Source organism: Dictyostelium purpureum, assembly GCF_000190715.1.
Source record: "Dictyostelium purpureum unplaced genomic scaffold DICPUscaffold_365, whole genome shotgun sequence".
NCBI lineage: Eukaryota > Evosea > Eumycetozoa > Dictyosteliales > Dictyosteliaceae > Dictyostelium > Dictyostelium purpureum.
Genome location: NW_003519701.1, coordinates 1 through 26,494, shown reverse-complemented (window position 1 = coordinate 26,494; position 26,494 = coordinate 1). Strand labels below are relative to the sequence as shown.

The 26,494-nt window shown below is 25.9% G+C and overlaps 10 protein-coding genes across 10 annotated transcripts; 6 read left to right on the top strand and 4 right to left on the bottom strand.

Moving 5' to 3' along the window:
* Positions 1-236: 236 nt before the first annotated feature.
* Positions 237-2,881, top strand: DICPUDRAFT_157483 (uncharacterized protein; the record flags this gene model as incomplete). The annotated part of the gene is made up of 3 exons (XM_003292686.1): positions 237-1,010; positions 1,090-2,642; positions 2,713-2,881. 3 exons carry the CDS (start codon positions 237-239, stop codon positions 2,879-2,881), a joined length of 2,496 nt encoding a protein of 831 aa, XP_003292734.1.
* A 112-nt stretch (positions 2,882-2,993) lies between these two features.
* DICPUDRAFT_89946 (uncharacterized protein) lies at positions 2,994-5,914 on the bottom strand (the record flags this gene model as incomplete). Its single annotated transcript, XM_003292678.1, has 4 exons — positions 2,994-4,390; positions 4,477-4,622; positions 4,689-4,766; positions 4,824-5,914. The coding sequence occupies 4 exons, from the start codon at positions 5,912-5,914 to the stop codon at positions 2,994-2,996; spliced, it is 2,712 nt and encodes a 903-aa protein (XP_003292726.1).
* Positions 5,915-6,661: 747 nt separating this feature from the next.
* Positions 6,662-7,676, bottom strand: DICPUDRAFT_99444 (uncharacterized protein; the record flags this gene model as incomplete). Its single annotated transcript, XM_003292677.1, has 2 exons — positions 7,055-7,676; positions 6,662-6,669 (listed from the first exon to the last, which is right to left on the bottom strand). The coding sequence occupies exons 1-2, from the start codon at positions 7,653-7,655 to the stop codon at positions 6,662-6,664; spliced, it is 609 nt and encodes a 202-aa protein (XP_003292725.1). The 5' UTR covers positions 7,656-7,676.
* Positions 7,677-7,972: 296 nt separating this feature from the next.
* DICPUDRAFT_95677 (uncharacterized protein) lies at positions 7,973-13,359 on the bottom strand (the record flags this gene model as incomplete). The annotated part of the gene is made up of 5 exons (XM_003292676.1): positions 7,973-12,192; positions 12,270-12,656; positions 12,777-13,045; positions 13,077-13,081; positions 13,162-13,359. 5 exons carry the CDS (start codon positions 13,357-13,359, stop codon positions 8,087-8,089), a joined length of 4,965 nt encoding a protein of 1,654 aa, XP_003292724.1. The 3' UTR covers positions 7,973-8,086.
* Positions 13,360-14,770: 1,411 nt separating this feature from the next.
* DICPUDRAFT_157478 (uncharacterized protein) lies at positions 14,771-16,217 on the top strand (the record flags this gene model as incomplete). The annotated part of the gene is made up of 4 exons (XM_003292685.1): positions 14,771-15,137; positions 15,205-15,431; positions 15,500-15,961; positions 16,200-16,217. The coding sequence occupies 4 exons, from the start codon at positions 14,771-14,773 to the stop codon at positions 16,215-16,217; spliced, it is 1,074 nt and encodes a 357-aa protein (XP_003292733.1).
* A 443-nt stretch (positions 16,218-16,660) lies between these two features.
* On the top strand, positions 16,661-18,797 carry DICPUDRAFT_157477 (uncharacterized protein; the record flags this gene model as incomplete). Its single annotated transcript, XM_003292684.1, has 4 exons — positions 16,661-17,030; positions 17,100-17,326; positions 17,394-17,864; positions 18,768-18,797. The coding sequence occupies 4 exons, from the start codon at positions 16,661-16,663 to the stop codon at positions 18,795-18,797; spliced, it is 1,098 nt and encodes a 365-aa protein (XP_003292732.1).
* A 1,227-nt stretch (positions 18,798-20,024) lies between these two features.
* Positions 20,025-20,420, top strand: DICPUDRAFT_11435 (uncharacterized protein; the record flags this gene model as incomplete). The annotated part of the gene is made up of 2 exons (XM_003292683.2): positions 20,025-20,133; positions 20,200-20,420. Coding segments are annotated over 2 exons (330 nt in total), but the record flags the coding sequence as incomplete, so codon positions are not given.
* An 854-nt stretch (positions 20,421-21,274) lies between these two features.
* On the top strand, positions 21,275-23,342 carry DICPUDRAFT_83331 (uncharacterized protein; the record flags this gene model as incomplete). Its single annotated transcript, XM_003292682.1, has 5 exons — positions 21,275-21,371; positions 21,607-21,621; positions 22,113-22,439; positions 22,505-22,737; positions 22,809-23,342. The coding sequence occupies 5 exons, from the start codon at positions 21,275-21,277 to the stop codon at positions 23,340-23,342; spliced, it is 1,206 nt and encodes a 401-aa protein (XP_003292730.1).
* A 77-nt stretch (positions 23,343-23,419) lies between these two features.
* Positions 23,420-24,203, bottom strand: DICPUDRAFT_92918 (uncharacterized protein). Its single transcript, XM_003292675.1, has 2 exons — positions 24,136-24,203; positions 23,420-24,075 (listed from the first exon to the last, which is right to left on the bottom strand). The coding sequence occupies exons 1-2, from the start codon at positions 24,176-24,178 to the stop codon at positions 23,453-23,455; spliced, it is 666 nt and encodes a 221-aa protein (XP_003292723.1). The 5' UTR covers positions 24,179-24,203; the 3' UTR covers positions 23,420-23,452.
* A 642-nt stretch (positions 24,204-24,845) lies between these two features.
* Positions 24,846-25,658, top strand: DICPUDRAFT_157473 (uncharacterized protein; the record flags this gene model as incomplete). The annotated part of the gene is made up of 1 exon (XM_003292681.1): positions 24,846-25,658. The coding sequence occupies one exon, from the start codon at positions 24,846-24,848 to the stop codon at positions 25,656-25,658; it is 813 nt and encodes a 270-aa protein (XP_003292729.1).
* Between the last annotated feature and the right edge of the window lie 836 nt (positions 25,659-26,494).

The following is a 26,494-nucleotide window of genomic DNA, read 5'->3' as shown; positions in this document are numbered from 1 at the left end:
TATTTATTTTTGTGTGTACTTTTATAAAATAATTATTTATGTCATTTTTGTAATTTTAATCAAAAAAAAAAAAAAATTAAAATTTTTTAAAAAAAGAATTTGAAATTAATTTTCAAATAAAATAATTTTAGATAGCAATAAATAAATAAATAACAATATCAGCAATACAAATAATAACAACCACAATATCAGCAAATATATCAAATAGTATTGTGATATTTAATATATAAATAAAAATGAAGATTGGTAGTGGTAGATTTAAATGGTCTAAATTACCAGATGCACCTCCAACACCTAGTTCACCTAATACTAGTAGTAGTAGCAAGTCATCCACCAATTTAGCATACACAGATTCCATCAATAGAGAGTTATCAGGTATAAATTTAAATGATTCATCTAGAATTGCAGGATCACAATCAAAATCATCAGGAGCATTATTACAAAAACAAAAATGGGGAGATGAAAAGGGTGCACCAAACGACATCTATCAATTATTAGCAGAGCAAAAACTTACAGACGAATATATTTGGGGTGGCCATCCAGATCTTTTTCCTATTATTCATCAATACTCTGAAATGTTATCAGCTAAAGCATCAAGTAGTAATACAGCAGGAAATGTCTTATCAATTAATTTACCAGAAGCTTCAGAATTTGGTGATATTAAGAAAAAGAGTTATAAAATTGGTAAAAAGTTAACTGTAGCACAAACTGTAAATTTAATTTGTAAAAAGCAAAATATCAACAACCCAAGAAGATTTTGGTTATCAACATTAATGGGATGTATATTAAATGACGAAATGTTATTATCTTCATATGGATTTGGCACATTTTTCGACAGTTGGGAACTAAATTTAATTCCAAAGGATATCTACACATCAAGATTGCTCACAGATTTTCCAATAGAAAATTTTGGAGAATTCGTTGTCGATTTTCAATTACCTCCACTTAAACAATTTGGTGGTTTAAAAAAGAAAAGAATTAAAGTTGATTCAAATATACCAATTTTACAAGTAAGTAGTTAGTTTTATTTTATTTTATTTATGTAAAAAAAAAAAAACAAATATTAATTTTTATTATATTTTATAAAAGATTTTAAGTCAAATATGTAATAAATATAAAATTGAAGAACCAGAAAGATTTTCAATTATATCCACCGATGAATTTCCGCTAGTATTAAATAATCAAGCTACACTTTCTCACTATGGTTTAGGCACTATAATTTCAACAATGGAGCTAAATATCGTATTTACCGAATTTATACCACCCTATTCATTAAAAAATAATAGCATTCCTACATATGGTGCATTTCAAGTTGGTAATGTAAATCCGGTCCAATCAAAGGCTGTTATTATTGATTTGGAGAATAAGCTTCAAGATAGTTTAGCTTTGGGTGAAGATATGGTACAGAATATTAAGAATTTAGTACAGGAGCTTAAAGAAAAAGAAAAAGAACTAAAAGATAAAGAGCAGCAACACTTTACAGTTATGAACCACATTGAAGAGAAACTTACTACTATTAAAAAGAATGTTACCATCGAAAGAGAGAGCCATTCAAAGCAAATTGCTGATTTAAAACAAGAAAAAGAGAACCTTCAAGATCAAATTAACCAATTAAAGCAACAAATAGAAGATTTAAATGCAACTTTATTCCAAGAAAGATCAAACAATACTGAACAAACACTCAAATTTAATTATGAAATCACTACCCTTAATTGTAAAGTCGAGCAATTAGAACAAGATAATCAAGAATTGAAATCAAATATCCAGGATCAAGAGGTTCTTTATGAAAATTTACGTACCCAAAAAGAAGAGGAGTATCAACGTTTCTGCGAGCAAGCTTTACAAAAAGAAAAGGAGAAATTAGATCTTTGTTCAAAATATGAAAACCATATTAAACAATTACAAAGAGAGCACGAAGAAAAAATCAAACAAATATTTAAGGAGCTTCAAGATAAAGAAAAAGAGCAGGAGGAAATTTCAAATAGAATTTATAATGATGTATCTGAAAGATTTAGCACACCAATAGAGCCAATTGGTAGCACAGGAATTAGTGATGATAGTGGTTTTAGTTCGATCGAAAGAGAGCAGCTTTTATCATCAGTTCAAAGATTACAACAAGAGATTATTGATCGTGACGTTATAATAAAACAGGTTTATCCAAAGAAAATACAAACTATTGAAACCAATTTCAAGAAATTAGATGAAAAACTAAAGGAAACCGAAAGAGAAAATCAACAATCAAAACAAACTATTGCTTTAAAGAGTTTAGAAATTGTAGAGTTAAATCGTCAAATTGAAACATTAAAGAATAATAATGAAGAAATTCAAAACAAATTAAACCATTCAAATAATCTATACAATGAAGAAGAAAAGAAAAATAGAAGATTACTCAATGATTTATCAACCCTTAAAGGTCAATTTGAAAATGAAGTTTTAGAAAATCAACAAAAAGCTCAATTAATAAAACAGATGGATGAATCTAGAATTGAACAAGAGTTTAGATTTAAAGAACGTGAAGCTTTCTTATTAAATGAAATTGAAGAATTAAAGAGACCAAAACCACCACCACTCCCCACATTTAAAGTTGAAAAACCAAAATCACCAGATTCCTCAAGTGATAAAACCATTCAAGATGTTAAAAAGTATTATTTAAATTTTATTTTATTTCAGAGTATAATATTATAGTTATTAATATTATTTTTTTTTACAAAGCTCGCTTAAACCAATACCAAATATTCCACCCCCACCAAGAGAGCATACTATTGCTACAGTTGCCGATTTATTATTTGTATCAATGCAGAAAAGATTTCAAAGTATTCAAGGTATTGACGATGTAGAAGATTTGGACGAAGATTTGGATGATGGTGAATTTGATGATTAAAAAAATAAATAAATAAATAAAAAATAAAATAAACTTTAATATATTTTAATTATATTATTATATAGTTAATAATATATAGCATTATTATAAAATTATTTTTATTTTTAATAATTTAATTTGTAATTTCGGCTAAATAAAAGTTTGAGTCTGATAAACGATAGAAATTATCCCAATAACCAGCAGATAATATACCACCATAACCCTTTCCACGGAAATCTGGACCTGTTACTACAAAATCTGGGGCAGTTATAACACCACTTCTCTGTGGAATGGCATGTAAACTGTTATCTAGACCTAAAGAGTCTGTTCCTGCAACTACTAAAATTAAATTTTCACCACACTTGTTTGGCATTAAAAATGCAATACCAACACCTGCTCCACTAAATAGATATGAATCTGGGCCACCAATGGTAAATGAATTATCTAAATTGAAAATTACATCTGATCTAAAAAGATTTTTATCTGTTATAATATTTTCATTTGAATTACCAATTAAAATCAAGTTTTCGCTGCATGAGGTGTCTTGAATTGATAATTGTTCGAGGTACTCTACATCTGAAAGGATTGAAACAGAACCTCGACCATAGTTGTTCCAAAAGTTGTTGATGTATATACCGGCTTGCTTTTGTTGAGCAATGGTTTGAGTATTGTTTGAAACAGTTCCATATACAATTTTGAAATTCTTTTCAAATATTTGTCTAATTGGGCCATATGTGGCTGGATTCTTTTCATATGTGATCCAGAGGTTATCTTCATTTACAACCCATCTCTTTTGATTTGATCTTGCATAAAATGGTTTGTTTTCGAAATGGGCATTTGGGTAAAAGTATTGATTAACAAATTCTTGTTTACCATCAATTACTAATATCTCTGGAAACTCTTGTCTTACTGGCTCTGGAGTAATAGAGAATCTTCTGACGTTTTGAGTTTCTAAATACCAAATTAATTGATTGTTTGAATTATATACTTGAGTTAATTTGATTTTTGCTAATTTGAATGGAGTCCATAATTGAAGGATTAAAATATTTGCTCTTGAACCTGTTCCTGATGGATTTAAGGTGCTAATTGTAATTGATTTTGGAATTGGTGGGAGATAAGTACTATAATTTCCCATTAGGTTATTATAATATGTTTGCATGTAACTATCTGAAAGCATACCATCAAACCAATGATTTTCATTTGGAACTTCGCTAACAATAACAGCATTTTCGTCATGACTTTGCTCTGATACCATCTTAACAATACGACGTGAATGGTATGGGTTAACTACTGTATCATTTTCACCATATCTTGCCATTAATGGTAAACCAACAAGATTTGAACTGATAATATCAACATTATTCTCTTCAATGCTAATCATTAGTAATGATTTTAATGCATGATCTATATAGCTAAAGCCTTGGGAAAGTTCATATGAAATATACATTGATAGTTTTGGGAAACCTGAAGCACATGCTCCACCTATAGCTAAATCACCTTGACGTACTAATAAATTCCAACATCCCATACCTTAAATAAAATTTTAGTAAACCATAAATTTAATATCATTTTATAAAATAAATTTATTTTAAATATATTATTTAAATCCCTCTTACCTCCCATTGAATGACCAATAAATAATATTTTTGATGGATCAGTTTTGTATAATGATTTGCTTTGGCTTGGTACACCTGGTAACAATGTTGCTACAGCTTGAATAGAGTAAAATACATTTATTCTGCTTGAACTTGCCCAATCATAACTAAATTTATAAATTTTATAAATAAGAATTTTAATATATAAAAAAAAAAAACCATATGACACTTACCCACAATTAGTACGACCAGTAGGCATTACAACCCAAAGATTATTTTGACGATTAAAGTTGGTAAACCAGCTTGGATCTCTATAGTTTTAAGTATTAGTATATATTTTTTATTATTTTAAATAAAATTTTACTAACCTTGTAACACCCAAAAAACCATGAGTTGCTACTTGAATCATGCAAGAGTTTGATTCTAAACCACATTCATTAAGTGGTGACATTAACATTGCATATTGAACAGTTTGATCAAAATCTAAGAATGTAAATAAATATGGATTATTAAAATCTGTGCAGTTAAATGGGATTTGAGTATAGAACTGTTTTTCTTGGCCAAGGTCATTTAAAATTGATACTTGAATATCTAAATTGAATGGACATTCTAAAACTTTATTATTATATTTTAAATAGATTTCAAATGGAATTGAAAATCTTTGACCTGCTAAAACTTTGGTTGAGTTTTGAATTAATGGATTAAGATTAAATAACCGATGACCATTACTGTTGTCTGATAAACTAATATTGAATGATTTGATATCAGCTAAACCGGAATTAATTAATGTGATCGAACCATAAGAACTTGCTAAAATTCCACTTACAACATCTGAAATTAGGGACTCAGTTGTAATAAAAGTAATATCGTCTTGAACTGGTACTAAATTGCAATGGAATTGAGAGAATGCAGATCCATATACTCTTGTACTACTTAACATTCTAAAGTAAACTCTATAGTCTTGTCCTTGTTGTAAATAAATTGTTTGTTGACCATTACCATATGCAAAGAAATCACCACTAAATTCTTGTATTTCTGAAGGATTTGATTTTGATTGAATATAAAAGGTACGAAGATTGGTACAGTTTACAATATAGTTTGATGATTCTGTAGCAGTAAAATCACCAATTGCATAAGAGTACCATAAATATATGGCCCAATCGAAAGGCATGTCCATGAAACCCCAATTTATTGTTGATGACCAATCAATTTGAAGAGAACCTGGTGTTGTAGAATTATAAACGGACCATCCAACAACTGAGTTTTTTCCTAATTCTGATGGGTATGTTGTGTTATCTCCAATTGGTATATTAAAAATTCCTCCATAGGATTCTAAGGTATCGTACACTTCTTCATGTTCCCCAATAGAAAAAGGACCAATAACATTATATGTACTTGGAAGGGAAGTACATTCCATATAATTGATAATAAATAATATAAAAAATAATAAATATTTCATTTTGAAAAAAAAATCAAATTTACAAAATTTAAAAAAAAAAAAAAAAATTTTTTTAAATAAAAAAATCTTTTATGTTTTGGTTCTGGTATTTTTTTTTGGGTCGGAAATTTTAACCTAAATTTTTAAGAGGTGTCCAAAGAAATAAATGGTTTTTAAAATGACACCTCTTAAAAATTTAGGTTAAAATTTTCGAACTATTTTTATCAAACAGGGAAAAAGTTTTTTCGTTAGAGTATTTTCAAGATTGTTTTGACCCAGATTGATCAAAAATTTTAATTATTGTGTAAATATTGTGTAAATATATATGAAAATTCTTAACCCTCTTTAATGAACCAATTGGCTATATCTTTTAATTGTTTTAAATTGTCTTTCGGAATTAAAATTGTTTTTACCGACTATCTTTTAGCTGCAAAAATTTTATTGGTAAAACCTGTAACACCAATGACTTTACCAGTGAGAGTAATTTCACCAACCATCGCAAAATCTAACTTGCCGGCCTTGTTGGTAGCTAATGATAAATTTTATCACTGTGATCTAAGAAATGGTTTGATGGACTCCTGATGAGCTAAAAATTCTTTAAATATAAGATATATAAATGATTGTACGAATACACTCATTTTTAAGTATGAATCAATAAAACTTTCTGTTTGAGTAATTTCATAGATACCATATATTCACTGTAACATTTTTAGGTTTTTATTAGAGAAAATAGAAAAAATATACGAACAAATAAATTTTTAGAATGATTTAATTATCTAATAATTAAATTAATATTTTTTTTATTTTATTTTTTAAATTTAATTTTTTAAGCAGTAGTTGTGGCACGACCTACTGTTGTTACACCAGCGGTTGTTGCACGAGCTACTGTTGTTGCAGTTGTTGCACTAGCTACTGTTGTTGCACCAGTGGTTGTTACACCAGCTACTGTTGTTACACCAGCGGTTGTAACACGAGCTACTGTTGTTGCAGTGGTTGCACCGGCTACTGTTGTTGCAGTGGTTGCACCGGCTACAGTTGTTACACCAGCGGTTGTTACACCAGCTACTGTTGTTGCAGTGGTTGCACCGGCTACAGTTGTTACACCAGCGGTTGTTACACCAGCTACTGTTGTTGCAGTGGTTGTTGCAGTGGTTGATGTACCTGTTGTGGAAGTAGCAGTGGTAGTTGATGGGGTAGTGGTTGTAGAAGTGGCAGTGGTAGTTGATGGGGTAGTGGTTGTAGAGGTGGCAGTGGTAGATCCTGGTGCGGTGGTACCTGAGGTAGCAGTTGTAGTTGCTGATCCAGTTACGGTAGTTTGTCTAACACATACAAATTTGCCCATTTTAATTACACAAACGTGACCAGTTGGGCATCTACCTTCTCTTGAGCAAATTTGGGCTTGCTTCAATGGTGAAGCACATTGACCTTGGTAGCATTCATAACCTCTAGGACAAGCAACATGATTCTTAAGGCAGATATCAGCTTTTGGATAACAATTACTATAAAGTGGATGAACATTCTTACAATAGAAACCAATTGGGCAAGATGTCATACTGCAAATACCCCAATGATCATTAAGGTCCATATTTCCACTAGTTTGACCAACGTGATTACCACCGTGATTACCACCGTGTTTACCGCCATGGTTCCAGTTATTACCACCGTGATTCCAGTTATTTCCATGACCCAAATTTTCCTCTTCACAATAAACTGAAGATAAAACTAAGGAACAAATTAATGCTAAAGTATATAAAACTCTCATTTTTCTTTGTAAATATCTATTTATATAATAAAAAATATAATTATAAAAATTAAAAATTAAACTATCCTATTTATACAAATAATTTTTTTCAATTAAAAAAAAAAAAAAAAAAATAATTATCTAAAAATCCAAAAATATTATTCTTACTTGTAATTTTGATTTGTTTCATTTATATTTTAATATTAAAGTCTCCCTTATTAAAAATCCAATATTAATCTATAAAAAAATTAATTTCATACCACATTCCACAAAAAAAAATAATTATATTATTTGTGTTTGAAAAAAATAATTGTTTCGATTTATAAACCATTAATATTATTAATAATGTATTGTATCATACAAAAAATGATATTTATTATAGCATTAATCCCTTAAAAGGCAATTATTGATTATTAATATTATTTTCTTATTTATTTATTATTTATTATTTATTATATTTCATTCATCATAATATTAAAACCTTTCTTTGTTAAATTATCTTGTTGGATTGAAATATTACTTGAACTAAATAACCAATTATTAAGTGATACAATTACAAATGGTAATAAGGCAATTGAAGGTGCCATTACTAATAAAAACCAAAAAGTTGGTAATTTAAATAATTCGAAAATTACATGAGTTGCATCTGGTTCGACATGTTGACCAATGGCACTATATAACATTACAAAGAGGAATGTAGCGATAACTGAAGCAGAAACAGCAAAAATAGTTCTACCGGTCCAATATCTTGTAATAAAACTAATTTGAAGATTTTCAGTAACCACTAAATAAATATATGCTGATGTACCTATTGACCAAAGACCTAGAGTTTTTCCACCTTCGATAGTTGAAGTATTCATAACAAAAAATGTTACAAAGAAGATGGTTGCTGATTGCCACATACCCATGAAAACCCACCAAATAAACTTCAAAGTAGAAAATGGTGTATTTGATTGACAAACACGATAGAGACTAGGATTATTTAAGAGCTCTTCTTCTTTGATATCTTGATCGAATGTGCCTAAAAAGATTACTGGTAGTGATGTGAAGAGGGCATTATAAAGAGTGAATAAAAAGTCGAAATAAATCATTTGACCACTAAAACCTGAAAAGAAACCAAACCAAAATTGACTAATTGATAAAGCGATATTCTTTGAGAATGAATATAAAATTAATTTTGTAATTCTTTTGTAGTTACGATTACCATGTACCAATATTAAACGTTTAAGCATTGAGAAATTAGCAATTGCAAAATCCGAAGCTAAAACTGCTTGCATACCTTCACGACCACTAATACCAACACCAACGTGAGCTTTTTGAATCATTGGGACATCGTTGGCACCATCACCAATTGACAATGTAATAGCGCCATCACCAAACAATATGGAACGCTCTGCTACTAAATTTACAACCTTAGCTTTTTGAGATGGTGAACAACGACAGCAAACTACAGACTCGCATGTTTTGGCTACTTGGAGGAAGAAATAACGTAAGTCTGGTTCTAAAGCTAATGCCAAAGTTGAACCATCAATAATAATGGCAACATGCTTAGTTACTTGATCACCAGTACTCTTATTTAAAAGATTGGGGGCATCTGATGGTTCCAATTTAAGCTTTTTGGCTACACTTTCCATAACCTTTGATACAACTATATATGAACCCCATTTACCGGTCATATCATTTGAAAAACCTTTTTGATCTGAAATTTCTAATAAACGTTTCATAAGAGATTGTTTTGAACTTTCATTTAATATAATTAATTCCATATCTTCATTAATAACAGCGGATGCTGTACTAATACTAATTGCCGTTTCTTGTTTATCACCAGTTAGTACCCACACTTTTATACCAGCTTCTCTAAGTGCTGTGATAGTCTCTGGAACATGATCTTGTAAACGATCTTCAATACCTGTCGAACCAATCAATAGGAGATCACGCTCAATAATTTCACAAGCTTGATCTACTTTTTCAGATTTCTTTGTTAACGAAATTGATGCTTCTTGATAAACTTTATTCCATTCTAAATATTCTTCTGGCTCTAATGTTTTAACAGACATACAAAGAGTACGCAAACCATTGCATGCAAATTCGCTTAAATGTTTTTCGGTAGCTTGAAGTACTCCGACACAGTGATCGGTATTCTTTTTGGCACGGTCAAAGATAACAGAATCTGCACCTTTACAATAAAGTTTAATTTGGTTTTGGGGAGTTCTAACAATAACTGACATTCTCTTACGATAACTATTAAATTCTAAAACATTTAAAATCTCATAATGCTCGTCTTTACCATGAATAGAAACTGTGATGATTTTATCTTCTCTTGATTTTAAAATGAAGCCATATTTAGCGGCAGTAAGCGTTAATGATTCTTCATCTGGTGAGGCAGCTTGATATTTTGGTATATTGTTATGGTGTGGTGCATTCATTAAATCACCACTATCTTGATGTTGCTCTACCAATACTGTATTACAAATTGCTAAACAAACCAAAAACTCTTTAATATATTCGCCTCTACTTGCCAATAGGGGTATTGCTTGACTTGATAATAATGCTGTAGAATGCTTCATTGGGGACTGAGCAACTGGTTGCTCTATACCAGTACTACTATTTAAATCATTTTTAACCAATGTACGTAATCTATCCAATGATGGATCTTCTGGGCCATAAACCTCACCGCCAATTGAACAACGATTGAAAACCATTTCATTGCATGTAAGTGTACCTGTTTTATCACTAAATAAATATTGAATTTGACCCAACTCTTCATTGATATTTGTATTTCTACAAGCTGCTGGGGTATCGGATGCTTCATCATATAACTCCAAATCACTATCGATAAAATGAGCGTTTGAAACCCTAATAATTTCCATACTGACATACATTGATAGCGGAATTAAAGTGTTGTAAAGAATTACATAACTGACATAAATAAAATCTTGACCTTGATTTGGATCGTAATGAATATACCATGGTTTGGCCTCTGAATCATCTTCTAAATGCCATCTATTATGACCAATTGAACAAACTATACAAATAATGGTTTGAAGAAGGAAGAGGATTAAAAGCTTATTATTTACACTTCTCTCAACAGAGCTTCTCTTTTGACTTGCTTTTGATGAATTCTTTTCAATCTTTGTGTCTACACCTGAATAAGTAACTATACCAATAATCCAGTCAGTATTTCTTAATTTAGTACCACGAAGTAACAATTGATCAATAGAAATTGGTGAAAAATTTGTAGATTCTACAACCGATGAATCTATGTTTGAACGCTCAAATCCTTTTAATATAGTTAGAACACCACTAAATGAATAAATGTCATTGTTTGGTCCTTCATAATCTACTTTACAACTGAAATCGTCTAAATCTTGTGGAGTTTTAATCCATTGGCACTTGCTAACACATGACTTTGCTTTAAGATTTGTTTCACCATCTAAATTTGCTGTTTCTAAATAACTTCTACCATCAGGTCTTGAGGTTGATAAACATATAATATCCGCTGGTAAAAGTTCACCATTTTTTACATAGACGATATCGCCAACCTTAATATCTTGCCAACAACTCTTTTGAAAAATACCAACATCAGATTTATTGATAAAAGATGCAGAAGATTCATTAGAACTACCATTCTTTTTAACTAAACCAAAAAACTCTAAAATACCAAGAAAATCCAACTTATTTGAAAAACTAGAATGACCATTTGATTGCTCGTTAATATCTGGTGAGTAATATGGTGGTCTATAAATACAAGCTTCACGACCATTTATCTCCCTATCTTGTTTGTGACGCTTCAAATCTTCAAGGAATTCTTTAGATGCTGTAGTTGCAATAACGACGAGTAATGGAGTAAAACTGGATACTGGGCCAACTGGGGAAAATGAAAACATACAGAGAATGACAATAGCAAGTGTATAAAGATTAGCCAAACGAGAGAATTGATAAATTATAACCTTTGGGATAAAAGTCACCACATTATATTTACTTGTAATAACTTGATTGGATTTCATAACGAAATTTTGTGAACTATCTTTAGTGGCGACTACTGCAGTACTACTTGGACTGAATGACTCTTTAGACTTTTGATAAAAACTTTTAATTGACATCTTGAATGTTTCGAATGGTGATAAACTTTTACTGATGGATGATGTGGTAGCCAATGCTTTCTTAACATCACTACCATAAAAGAATATACAACGATTTGATTTATTACTGACTACTTTATCTTCTTCGTCTCTAGTATCGAAACCACCAACAAACGAAGCTGTAAACAATACCAATGAATTATTAGAATCTTGAATAGTAACAACCGATACAAATAACTTTAGTCCCAGTAATAAACCACCAATAATATTTAATATACAGAGTAATGAGACAAACAAAACATAACTCCAAAATGCTAACTGAGCTTCTGTAAAAGGTCTTGAACTTTGAGTGTGTGCATATGTAAAAGTCATGATTAAATCCAGTATAGTTGTCCCAAAACATCCAATTACATATAATAAAATTAAATATGGTTTTAGTTTTTTAACACCATATGAACCAATTACTAAAAATAATGCTATAATAAAAAAAATAGTAATATGTTAATATCTATTAAATATAATATGATAAAATATTTATTTTTTGAAATCTTACCTTGAAAAAATATTAATAACATAACATAATATTTTTCTAAAACAAAAATTGGCAAAGCTCTTATAAGATTGCCTATGGTTTGAACCGTTATTATATATGTTAACCATTCTCTACCGACTCTTAAGGCAATTGCATTTCTTTTCTTCCTTTGAACTGCACTATGCGATGCTTTTAAAATTTCTAAATATTGATCTGGAACTTGGGATTGATGTTGTTCGTGAATAAAGATATTATTTTTAACCTTATTAACAAAACTATTTTCATTATCTTCTTCGTTGCTGTTAATTTTATTTTTATTATTATGATTATTATTATTATGATTATTACTATAATTATTATAGCTATTTATATTTTTATTATTTGATTGTTCGTTTTCGTAGGAGTCTTCTCCCTCGTAGCCATTATGTAATTGATTAATTGGTGTATCACTTCTATCTAAATCAAATCCTACTTGTTTATCTTTTTTATTAATTTGATTTCTAAAAAAGTTATTTAAATTATTTATACCCTTCTTTTTAGGTGGCTTTTGAGTTTTATCGACGTGAAAAGGTGATGATGGGAGTGAATTTAATGGTACTGATGTAAAAATTTGTGATGATTCTGTTAAATTATTATTATTATTATTATAATTATTATTATAGTCATTATGTGTATTATTGTAAATATTATTATTATCGTTTTCTAAGTCTTGCATATTTAATTCTTGTTCTTCAAATTCCTCTTCTTCATATCCACCAGTTTCGTTATTATGTTGATAATTATGATTAAGGTTGTGACTATGATTAAGATTATGGTATATATTATTACTATTGCTATTATTATGGTTATGGTTATGGTTATGGTTATGGTTATTATGGTTATTATTATTATGGTTATTTATACTTCCATATACTGTATAATAACTTGAATTTCTATTACTATTACTATTATGTTCGATTGTATCATTTTCATAACCAACACCGACTAACAACGGATTATTAGATCTGACGCTATCTGTTAAATCATCCTCATTGTTTGAGTTTATTATTGCTGAACCATGATGGAAATAATGTGAATTATTGTTATTATTATAATCTTGTTCATTTGACATTATTATTTGTATATATTGTGTATCTATTTGGGAATTGAAAAATAAAAAATTATTTTAAATTTTTTTCTTTTCTAAAAAAAACTCATTGATGTAAAATTTTTATTTGTTTACTTTTTTGTTTTTTTCTTTCTATCTATCTGTTCGTTTATTATTAATAAATATATTCTATATATAACTCTAATTAAACTAATAAATAGAGAAAATAATTTATTAATAAATACTATTGTAATATAAGTTTAGAAATATAAATAAATAAGTATTTAATTATTATTATTATTATAACTATAATTATTTTATTTTGTATTATTACTAATTTAATTATTATTATTTTAAAAAATTTATTATTTTAAAAAAAAAAAAAAAATTAATTTAAAAAATTTAAAAAAAATATAAAAAAATTAAAAAAAAAAAATAAAAATAAAAAAATTCGTTTTTTGTTTGTGTGGTGTGAATGGGGTGTTGATTTGTTTTTTTTTTTGAATAAAAAGCAACTATAAATAATTTAAATACTAATGAAAATATATAATGATAATAAAATCCTATTTATATATATTTACATTTTTCATAGTCTGATTAAATGAAAAAAATAAAAAATAAAAAATTTGGAAAATTATAATTTATAAAAATTTTACAAAAAAAATAGAAATTTTTTTGGTGTATGTCTGTAACCTACTATATTTTTCGATAAGTTTGAAAATGTTGCAAAATTCATTTTAAATAAAAATAAATAAATAACTAAAAAGAAATATAAAATATAATAAATTATAATAATAAATAATTTACCTTTATCAAAGTGCAGATTTTTAAATAAAAATTATAAAAAAAAAAAAAAATTAAAAAAAAAAAAAAAATTAAAAAAAAAATATTTTGTTAAAAAAAGTTATCGGTTTGACACATGTGGTCGATTTCAAAAAAGGCATTATAAAAAATTAAAATAAAATTTTATTTTACAATTTTATGTTATATAAAAACTATAATAAAAGTATAAATACTTATTATTTTTTTTTTTTTTCTATCAGACTGTAAAAAATATAATTATGATCAGTATTATAAACAAGATAACTTTTTGCCATCAAAACTCAATACATCAGATAAAATATTGCAATTGATATTTTAAATCGGCACTTATTTTCTATCAATCAAATTTTAGCACATAGTTTTAACAAAATAAAATTTGATTAATTTTAACAAAGCAAAATTTGTTTAAACTAAAAATAAAAATAAAAAAGAATTTTTTTTTAAAAATATCAGATATTAATTAATTTTTTTTTTGTTGTGGAGATTGCAATCTTTTCTTTGATATTTGGTATTTTTTAAAAAAAATTATTTAAATATTTATTTTTCTTTTTAAACATTTTTTTTCGTAAAATTTATTTTTATAAAAGTTTTATAAAAATATAAATAAATAAAAATGAAAATTATTTTTATTTGTATAATAGTTTTGATATTAGGAATAAAAAGTGTGAGAGCATGTTTCAGTTTGGGTAATTGTCCTAAATTAGGTGAAAGTTGCAAAGATTCATGTGCTCCAGGTTTAGAATGTGTTAATGGCAAATGCCAATCAATGACTCTCTGTGATCCCAATTTACCAATTAGTGAAGATACCTGTACAGGTTCCTTTTTATGCACAAGGATAAATGACACTGTTGGTGTTTGTTTACAATATGTATCACAAAAATTAGATGGATCTGCCCTATGCAGTAGACCAGCCAACTGTGCTTCAGGTATATGTCAAAATTCAATATGCATGCCACCTCAATCAGATATGTGTATAACTAGTAAATATTTTTCATATAAAATTGAAAAAAATTTAAAAATTAATTTATCTTTTATAATTTTAAATAGATGAACACTGTAATTCAAACAAAATTTGTTTTTTTATGGGAAACTGGCCGAATGGTTATTGTATCAACAAAAGTGATTTGGGACCTTGTGCATATGGAGTTGAATGTTATAGTGGAGCTTATATTAATGGTAATTGTGTCCCAATTTACTCTGGAAAAGAAAATGATACTTGTTCTTTTGTAACTAAATCATTTCCATTCACTAATCCATGTGATGTTGGTTTAACAGTAAGTAGACTCATTAACTATATGTAGATAATTAAAAATATAAAATTTTAAAATTTAATTCTATTTAGTGTATGGATGGTAAATGTGTTAAATATGTAGAAAAAAAAGCATGTAATAGCACTGTCCCATGTGGCCCATACGAAACCTGTCAATGCAATGATGGTGCTATTGGTGAAAATGGAGTATGCAAAATTAAATATAAACTTGATGCTGAATGTAAAAATGCAACTGATGCTATTATAGCCTGTGCAAAATCTCACCAGGAATGTGTAGATACCCCAAGCTATGTATTACAGCAATCATGTAGTCGTGAATATTGTGATTATAAAAACAAATGTTTTAAACCACAATTTTTTGGATGCAATCAAACTGAACTTTTTAAAATGTGCCCCTCTGATGACTATACAAAACCAATCGATACCGATAGTAGTGATTCAGACTCGACCTCATCTTCAAACTCTTCATCGTCTCATGACTCTTCCTCATCAAAGCAAACCTCTTCTAATTCATCATCATCATCCATAGATAATGTAAATTCATCGTTTCACACTGCTCCCTCACAAATTATTTTAATTTTAATTTTAATTTTAATTTTCACTATTTCTTCTTTCTTTTAAAATAATAATAATAATAATAATAGATTTTATTTGTAAATATATTTATAAAAAAAAAAATTAAAATAAAAAATTTTATTCAAAACAAAAAAGTTTTTTTTTTCTTTTTATTAATATGGTAAAGCGATTATTATTATTATAATTATTATTATAGCTATTTTTAAATTATTAATAAAAGTGCAGATTTATTAAAAAAAAAAAAAAAAAATTTTAAAAAAAGAAATCAATAAATCAATAATTATTTATAATTTATTATTTTTTTTTTTTTTAATTTGGACATTGTAATATTCTTATATTTTGAAACTTGTTTTTTTGGCAGTTTGCCATAACATCTATTTCACTTAAAAATTTTAACACTTAGCTTTAAAAAGGCAAAATTTGGTTAAACTAAAAATAAAAAAAAAAAGAATTCTTTTTTTATTTATTAAAAAATTAAAAATATCAGATATTAATTAATTTTTTTTTTTATAATAATTGTTGTGGAGATTGCAATCTTTTCTTTGATATTTGGTATTTTTTTTAAAAAAATTATTTTAACATTTATTTTTCTTTTTAACTATTTTTTTTATAAAATTTATTTTTATAAAACTTTTATAAAAATATAAATAAATAAAAATGAAAATTATTTTTATTTGTATAATAGTTTTGATATTAGGAATAAAAAGTGTGAGAGCATGTTTCAGTTTGGGCAATTGTCCTAAATTAGGTGAAAGTTGCAAAGATTCATGTACTCCAGGTTTAGAATGTGTTAATGGCAAATGCCAATCAATGACTCTCTGTAATCCCAATTTACCAATTAGTGAAGATACGTGTACAGGTTCCTTTTTATGCACAAGGATAAATGACACTGTTGGTGTTTGTTTACAATATGTATCACAAAAACTAGATGGAACTGTCCCATGCAGTAGACCAGCCAACTGTGCTTCAGGTATATGTCAAAATACAATATGCATGCCACCTCAATCAGATGAAGCGTGTAAAACTGGTAAATATTTTTATAAAATAAAATTGAAAAAAATTTAAAAATTAATTTATCTTTTATAATTTTAAATAGATGAAGACTGTAATTCAAACAAAATTTGTTTTTTTATGGGAAACTGGCCTAATAGTTATTGTATCAGCAAGAGTTATTTGGGACCTTGTGCATATGGAGTTGAATGTTATAGTGGAGTTTATATTAATGGTAATTGTGCCCCAATTTACTCTGGAAAAGAAAATGATACTTGTTCTTTTACATCTCAATCATTTCCATTAACTAATCCATGTGATGTTGGTTTAACAGTAAGTAGACTCATTAACTATATAGATAATTAAAAATATAAGATTTTAAAATTTAATTTCTATTTAGTGTATGGATGGTAAATGTGTTAAATATGTAGAAAAAAAAGCATGTAATAGCACTGTCCCATGTGGCCCATACGAAACCTGTCAATGCAATGACGGTGCTATTGGTGAAAATGGAGTATGTAAAATTAAATACAAACTTAATGCTGAATGTAAAAATGCAACTGATGCTATTGTAGCCTGTGCAAAATCTCGCCAGGAATGTGTAGATACCCAAAATTATTTATTACGAAAATTTTGTAGTCGTGAATATTGTGATTATAAAAACAAATGTTTTAAACCAAAATTTTTTGGATGCAATCAAACTGAACTTTTTAAAATGTGCCCCTCTGATGACTATACAAAACCAATCGATACCGATAGTAGTGATTCAGACTCGACCTCATCCTCAAACTCTTCATCGTCTCATGACTCATCCTCTTCAAAGCAAACCTCTTCTAATTCATCATTATCATCGTCATCATCCGAAGATAATGTAAATTCATCGTTTCACACAGCTCCCTCACAAATTATTTTAATTTTAATTTTAACTATTTCTTCTTTCTTTTAAAATAATAATAATAGATTTTATTTGTAAATATATTCATAAAAAAAAAATTAAAATAAAAAATTTTATTTTCAAAACAAAAAAGTTTTTTTTTTCTTTTTATTAATATGGCAAAGCCATTATTATTATTATCGCTATTTTTAAATTATTAATAAAAGTACAGATTTTTAAAAAAAAAAATTTTAAAAAAAAAAATCAAAGAATAAATTTTTTTTTTAATTTGGACCTTGTAATCATTCTTATATTTTGAAACTTATTTTTTTGGCAGTTGTAAAATTGGATTAATATAATGATTTGATTTTTTACTTCCCTAATCTATTACGCCTATTTATAAATTTATTTAATAATTTTTTTTTAAATTTTTTTTTAAAATTTTTTAAATTATTTTTAAAAATTAAAATATACACATTTATAAATAATTTTATGTAATATAAACGATGGCAGATGCAATTATTAATACTGGAATTATTTTTAAATGTCTATAAGTATGGGCAAAATAATTAAACTTTATTTTAATATTAACAAACAAAATTATAGAATTAAAGAAAATAGCAAAAGGTGATTTTATTCAATTAATATTACGTATCAATATATTTGCAATAGGACCCAAATAGTTTTAGATGAAAGAATACTCAAGCTTTCATTATAAAAAACTTGCAAAACAACAGATCGCTTTTATCTTTTCGAAAATATATATTAAATATGACCACAAGAAATTAAATTCTGAAAGAAATTCTAAACGACTTAAATTAATTAAATTATTTCGTTTCAATGGTCAAATTCTTTAAACTACAATCTTCGATACTTAATCAAAAATTAATAAATTAAAAGCATATCAAACAGCAACAATCAAATCTATAATAATAATTAATTTATTTTATCCAAATAATAAAAATAATTAAATTAACAATAAACAATCAGACAAAAAAAAAATAAAAAATTAATATATATTTCAATTAAGTTATTATCGATTAAGAGTTTATTTTTTTATTTCAAAAAAGCTATGCTATAATATAATATAATTCTCTATCTATAGTAATAAATTTATATAAAAAAATATATTTTAATTTTTTTATGTATTCAATTAAATTTCTAAATATAGTATAATTTTTTATTCAATTAAATTTAATTGAACAAACAGGCAGTATATTATATTATATTTTAACCATTGTTTTAAAAATATTATTTATTTTATTTTTTTTTAATTTTTTTTTTTTTTTTTTAACAAAATGAACGGGATTTTTCAAATAACCAATATTATATTTCCCAAATCAGATTATAGATTGAAAAATTGCCTTTTTTATAAAATTAAAAAGTAAAAACAGATCTGCGTCCCCAATTTATATAAAAATTATTTCTATAAAATCATTAATAAATTGTAAATTAAAAAAATTTATTAAATAATTTTTAATTTTTTTTTTTTTTAATTTTTTTTTTTTAATATAAAATAATTTTCATTCATTAAAGCTTTCAAATCACTCATAGTTTTTTTCATATAACATTATTTTTAACATATAATCAACATCATCACACTTGTTTTATTTTATAGATAAATTATTTTATAACAAATAAATGTTAGATTTAATTATTTTTGTAATCTATTATTATTTTTATTTAACAAGAATATATAACTCCCTCAATAATAATATCGATAATAATAATATTGATAATAATAATAATAATGATATTAATAATGATAATAATAATATAGATAATAATAATATAGATAATAACAATATAGACAATAATAATTATATTAATAATAACAATATAGATAATAATAATAATAATAATGATATTAATAATAATGATAATAATAATATAGATAATAACAATATAGATAATAATAATAACCAAAATGACAACTGCAAAATCTTCAACAACCAAATCACCGCTCCAACAAATTATTCAGTATGTCATCCACAACAATCACAACCACAGCAACCATCACAACAATCACAACAACCACAACAACCACAACAACCACTACCAAAACAACCACCACAACCATCTCCTCAATTTAGATTCAAAGCTGCCAATAAGCGTTTAAGAGAACGTATGCAACTCTATCATTTAAAAAATAAAAGTGTAATCCCAGGAGATGGTAACTGCCAAATGCACTCTCTTTCAGATCAACTCTATGGTAACTTGGACCATAGTTATGAAATCAGATTCATTATTGTTCAATGGCTTAGACGTAATAAGAATTTCTTCCTCTCAAACGGAGAGGCCATTAGCAAATTTTCTGATAAAAATTGGGAAGTATATTGTACCAAAATGGCAAAAAGTGGCTTTTGGGGTGACCATTTAACTTTACTTGCTGCTGCCGAAATTTATAAAGCTAATATTTCAATTATATCTTCGGTAGAATCTCACAATTACTTCGTTGAAATTACACCAAGTTCTGTCAAAGCCGATAAAACAATACTACTATCACATCACGCAGAATCCCATTATGGTTCATTATGTATGAGAACCAAATAAATACCAAAAATCAATCTTCTAGAGGTAAATAGTTTATTTATTTTTTTTATTTCAAATGAAAAAAAATTAATTTAATTTTTTTTAAAATATTCAGCTTTTTTTAAACAACAGCTACTTTTTATAACTTAGATACCATCTTTTTTATTATAGTTTACAAATATTTTTACTTATTAAAAGGTAAGTATTTAATTTTAATATAAATAAAACCAAAATAAACTAATAAACTAATAATCAATAAATTATAGTATTCATTCATTAGTCATTATCAGCATAAAAAAGTTGGAAATAAAACACAAGTAGAGTTTTTAAGAATAGCAAATGTCAAAGGTATTTAAATATAGTGGAAATTCATGTAGTAGCTCAAGTGATGGAACCAACATTGTTTCAAATGGCAGTTTATAAGGTGTTTCTAATAGTGAAGTTAAATGGTAGTACATCCAGTGGCAATGTATGTGGAGCAAGTCTTAATGTAATTAAATTGTAGAAGATATTCCATTCAAATAATAGTATTGACCTTGGTCCAATAAATTTCGGTATTAATATAGTTAATCAATAATTTATAGATAGAAAAGGTATATAAAATAATATAATTTTTACAAATATATTTTAAACACATATTAATAATTTATTAATTTATAATTAGGTTCATTAAATTAAAGAATATAAAATTAAAATGGTGCACCATTAATTTCCTCAAATTTAGTCATCTATATTAAAAAATAAGCAGCATTGTTAAGAATGGTAAAAGCATAATACAAATTAATGTATGTCTGTTCAGTTTGTGGTTCAAATACTTAGTCAAGTGGTGTTATAAATATGAATAAATGTAATTAGTTCCGATGGAATATATTAAAATGAATAAAGCTTATTCAAGTTGTGGTTCAAGTTCCAATGATGGTATATATATAAAGCATAAAACAAAATCAAGTTGTGGTTCAAATGGGGGCTCAAGTATGGGTTAGATATTAGTTAAAGTTGTAGTTCAAGTAACTGGTCAAGCAGTATTTTAAGAAGTGAATAAATGGGGTTAGTTCAAGTGTATATTGCAACAAGAATTATGATTTTAGAAATCATTAAATATCATCTACATAGTATTTTTAAATTAATATATAAAAAGTGTCGATTTCAAAAGAGGCATTATAAAAAATTATAATAAAATTTTATTTTATTTTATAATTATATATAGAAAACTATAATAAAAGTATAAATTTTTTTTTTTTTTTTTTTTTTTTAATTTGTATTAAATTCTAAAAAGAGAGTAAAAATGTAATTTAATTATGATCAGACAACTTTAGAAATTTCCGAATATCCGGAATTAAAACCTTTTGTAGTGATTTAAAATTATGTTTATTTTGATATTATTATAAAATAAAATAATATCGTTGGCCTATTCACTTAAAAATTTTAACACTTAATTTTAACAAAGCAAAATTTGTTTAAACTAAAAATAAAAATAAAAAAGAATTTTTTTTAAAAATATCAGATATTAATTAATTTTTTTTTTTATAAAAATTGTTGTGGAGATTGCAATCTTTTCTTTGATATTTGGTATTTTTTAAAAAAAATTATTTTAACATTTATTTTTCTTTTTAACTATTTATTTTTTAAAATTTATTTTTATAAAAGTTTTATAAAAATATAAATAAATAAAAATGAAAATTATTTTTATTTGTATAATAATTTTGATATTAGGAATAAAAAATGTGAGAGCATGTTTCAGTTTGGGCAATTGTCCTAAATTAGGTGAAAGTTGCAAAGATTCATGTACTCCAGGTTTAGAATGTGTTAATGGCAAATGCCAATCAATGACTCTCTGTGATCCCAATTTACCTATTTCTAAAGATACCTGTACAGGTTCCTTTTTATGCACAAGGATAAATGACACTGTTGGTGTTTGTTTACAATATGTATCACAAAAACTAGATGGAACTGTCCCATGCAGTAGACCAGCCAACTGTGCTTCAGGTATATGTCAAAAGTCAATATGCATGCCACCTCTATCAGATGCGTGTACAGATGGTAAATATTTTTCATAAAATTAAAAAAAATTTAAAAATTAATTTATCTTTTATAATTTTAAATAGATTCTAGATGTGGATCCTTCGCACTTTGTCAATTTATCTCAAACGGGGGGATCTGGACTAAAACTTGTGTAAAAAAAAGTGATTTGGGAGCTTGTGCATTACCAAATCAATGTTCTAGTGGAGTTTATGTTAATGGTAAATGTGCCCCAATTTACTCTGGAAAAGAAAATGATACTTGTTCTTTTACATCTCAATCATTTCCATTAACTAATCCATGTGATGTTGGTTTAACAGTAAGTAGACTCATTAACTATATATAGATAGATAATAAAATAAAAAATTTTAAAATTTAATTTCTATTTAGTGTATGGATGGTAAATGTGTTAAATATGTAGAAAAAAAAGCATGTAATAGCACTGTCCCATGTGGCCCATACGAAACCTGTCAATGCAATGATGGTGCTATTGGTGAAAATGGAGTATGCAAAATTAAATATAAACTTAATGCTGAATGTAAAAATGCAACTGATGCTATTATAGCCTGTGCAAAATCTCACGGGGAATGTGTAGATACCCAAAACTATGTATTACAGCAATCATGTAGTCGTGAATATTGTGATTATAAAAACAAATGTTTTAAACCACAGTTTTTTGGATGCAATCAAACTGAACTTTTTAAAATGTGCCCCTCTGATGACTATACCGATACCGATAGCAGTGATTCAGACTCGACCTCATCCTCAAACTCTTCCTCATCAAAGCAAACCTCTTCTAATTCATCATCATCATCTGAAGATAATGTTAACTCATCGATTTACACTGCTCCCTCACAAATTATTTTAATTTTAATTTTAATTTTAATTTTAATTTTAATTTTAAATATTTCTTCTTTCTTTTAAAATAATAATAATAATAATAGATTTTATTTGTAAATATATTTATAAAAAAAAAAAAATTAAATAAAAAACTTTATTTTCAAAACAAAAGAATTTTTTTTTTATTAATTTATTTAACCATGTTTGAATCCTAAAACGAAACCACCACCAAAACCAACTTTAAATGGAAGGTTATGAGTTAGTAATTTATAAAATGTACGATAGAACTTTTGTCTCTTTTCTTTGGTGAATTTTGGAGAATGTTGGGTATTAACTTTATCCCAATTTACATTAAGGTATCCTTTATAGGAAAGTATTTGAATGGCAATAAAAATTGAACCAACAATAAACAATACGAATGTTCCAATTTTCTTTGTTGCTAAACCTGCGCAATAGCCTAAAGTGCCACCCAAAGATGTTAAACCTGCAACTGCTTGAACTTGGTTTTTTCTTTTAACTTTATTAATTTCTTGATATTCTTCTTCTGGAATTACAACATTTTTGGTAACCTCTGTAACAGTTTCACATGATACAACTGATGAACTTACACCGCCAATAATTGATAAAAATGCTGATGAACTACCAACAATAAATGGTACTTTAAATCTATTATTATTATTGCTATTGTTATTGTTGCTATTATTACTATTGAATCTAAATCCTTTATTACTGCTGCTATAGTTTTTATTTCCGCTGCTGGTAGTTGAGCTAAAAAATGACTTTGTAAAATTACTAGTAGACTTGTTAATAAAAACACCTTTACATTTTCATTAGTAAAATAGTTTTTATATTGTTTTTTCATATTTAAGTATATTACCTTTGGTATTTAATCTTTGGAATATCTTTGCTGAGCTAAACATATTTAATATAAATTTCAATGAATATAAGTTACAAAAAAAAATATAAAAATATAAAATTTAAAAAAAAAAATTTTAAAAAATTAATATAATTAAAAAAAAAAAATTTTGAAAAATTATAAAAATTGGCGAGTTCAGCGTGGTTAAATATTTAATAAATTAGGCTATATGTGTGTGCGTAAAATATGGGTGTAATTACCAAAACTATATGTTTTTTTTCTTTAAATAATTTTTTTTTTTATTTAATTATTTTTTTTTTATTTTTATTTTTTTATGTGATTGAATCACCAATATTAACTAAGCTATCTCTTTCCTTAATAAAAAATAAATAAATTTTGGTTTAATTAATCATTTTATTTAAATATCGTAATTATTATTTTAAAAAATTATGATGACACCACGTAAAAAGTCTCTTAAAAATATAAGGAAAAAGATATTTCTTTATTTTTTCTTTTAAATAAAAAAAAAATTTTAATAAAAATTTAAAAAAACCAAGCAAATTCTCAAATCAAGGGGTATGTTCCGAAAATATTTGTTTTTTTTTATTTTTTTTTGTTTACAAAATAGATATTGATAATTTTTTTTTTTTATACTATTTTTTTATTTTTGATATTGAATAATTATTATAAGCATAATAATAATAAAATAAAAATATTTAATAATATATAAAATGAACTCAATTAATTTAGATCAATATGGTATAAAAAATGATCAAAATATACAAATAAATAATAATAACGAAAATAATTATAATAACGACAATAACTATAATAATGATGATGATGATGAAGATGATAATTTTAATGGCAAAGATTCAAATTTTAAATTTGTTTTAATAGAACAAGAAAATTTTATAGATAGTGAGGGTTGTCTTAGTTTTAAAAAGCAATATCCATCTAAACTAAGGGGTGTTATGGAAGAATTTGAATTTGAAACCACTATCGAAACTATCAATCAAGATATTAAAAAGAATTTAACAAAAAGAAATTTTTTATATATAGGTGCATTAATTATTGGACTACTCTTTATCATTGCTGCAGGGATTAAAAGTGGCGAAATAAAATCAAAAGATGAACCCATCAGACCAGGTTTTGTCATTTTAATAATCTGTGGTCTTTTATTTTTCATTTTGGGTGTTATTGGTTGTGCTACCAATATCTATTCAACATCAACATTTTCAAATAGAAACAATACAGTGAAGCTTGAAAAGACTTTAGAGAAAGTTTCAAAATATTTCGAATCTCGTCAAATTACACTTATATTAAAAAGTTCATTTGTTGAAGAGTTAATCGATGATGAAGATGGAATTGATAAAAACAATTATATTTTAAACAGGGCTTACAGAAACACAATATTTTTTAATAAGAGCGGTCAATCATTTAGATATCAACAATTTTATTTTATTCAAATTGTATTTCCAAGACATTCACAAAATTCAAATATCATTTATAATGAAAATAATGATCTTAAAAATATAGTATAAATCTTTTTAAATTTTAATAATAATAGTAATGGTAATAATAATATAATATAAAATAAAATAAATTAATATAGTTTTATAAATTTTACACTTTAATGTTAAAATACAATAGTGGTGTTTCAAGCTTAAATAAAAAAGAAAGTGATTGATATTCGGATTTTAATTATTTTTACATATATTGGTTTTTTTTATTTATTTATTTATTTGTTTATTACTTTATTTTTTTTTTTTTTTTTATACCTTTAAGAAAAAAAAAAATTAAAAAAAAAGTTGGGAGGTTAGTTTGTTTGTTGTTTTTGGTTAGTTTGTTTGTTTTTGTTGTTGTTTTTGTTTTTGTTTTTGTTGTTGTTGTTGTTGTTGTTGTTAATTATGTGCACATGAATTATTTAATAAAATATATTTGAAAAAAAATCTTGAAAATTATAATTAAAATAAAAACTTAAGTTTATGGTTGGTTGGCATATAAATTGGTCCATTCCTTAGCTGTATAAGTATAAGAAAATAGTTAGTAAAAAGAGAAATGGTTAGAGAATGAAATAATAGAAATAACAATTACCTTTTTGAATGGCATCCTTTTCATTTGATTTCCAATGTTCGGCAACATCGTTGGCTAATGGATCTAAAATAATAAAATAAAAAAATATTAATATAACTAATTATTTGTGGTGTGTGTTTGTGGTTTTGAGAAAAAATTAAGAAAACATAATAAAAAGCATGTATATTTGGTAATAATAGTATTGCTTAATGTTAACCTCTTGATTCCAAATGGGCGCATGTATTTGGACCTTTTTTTTTTTTTTTTAATTGCTAATTATAGTTTTTTAAATATGCTACAATAC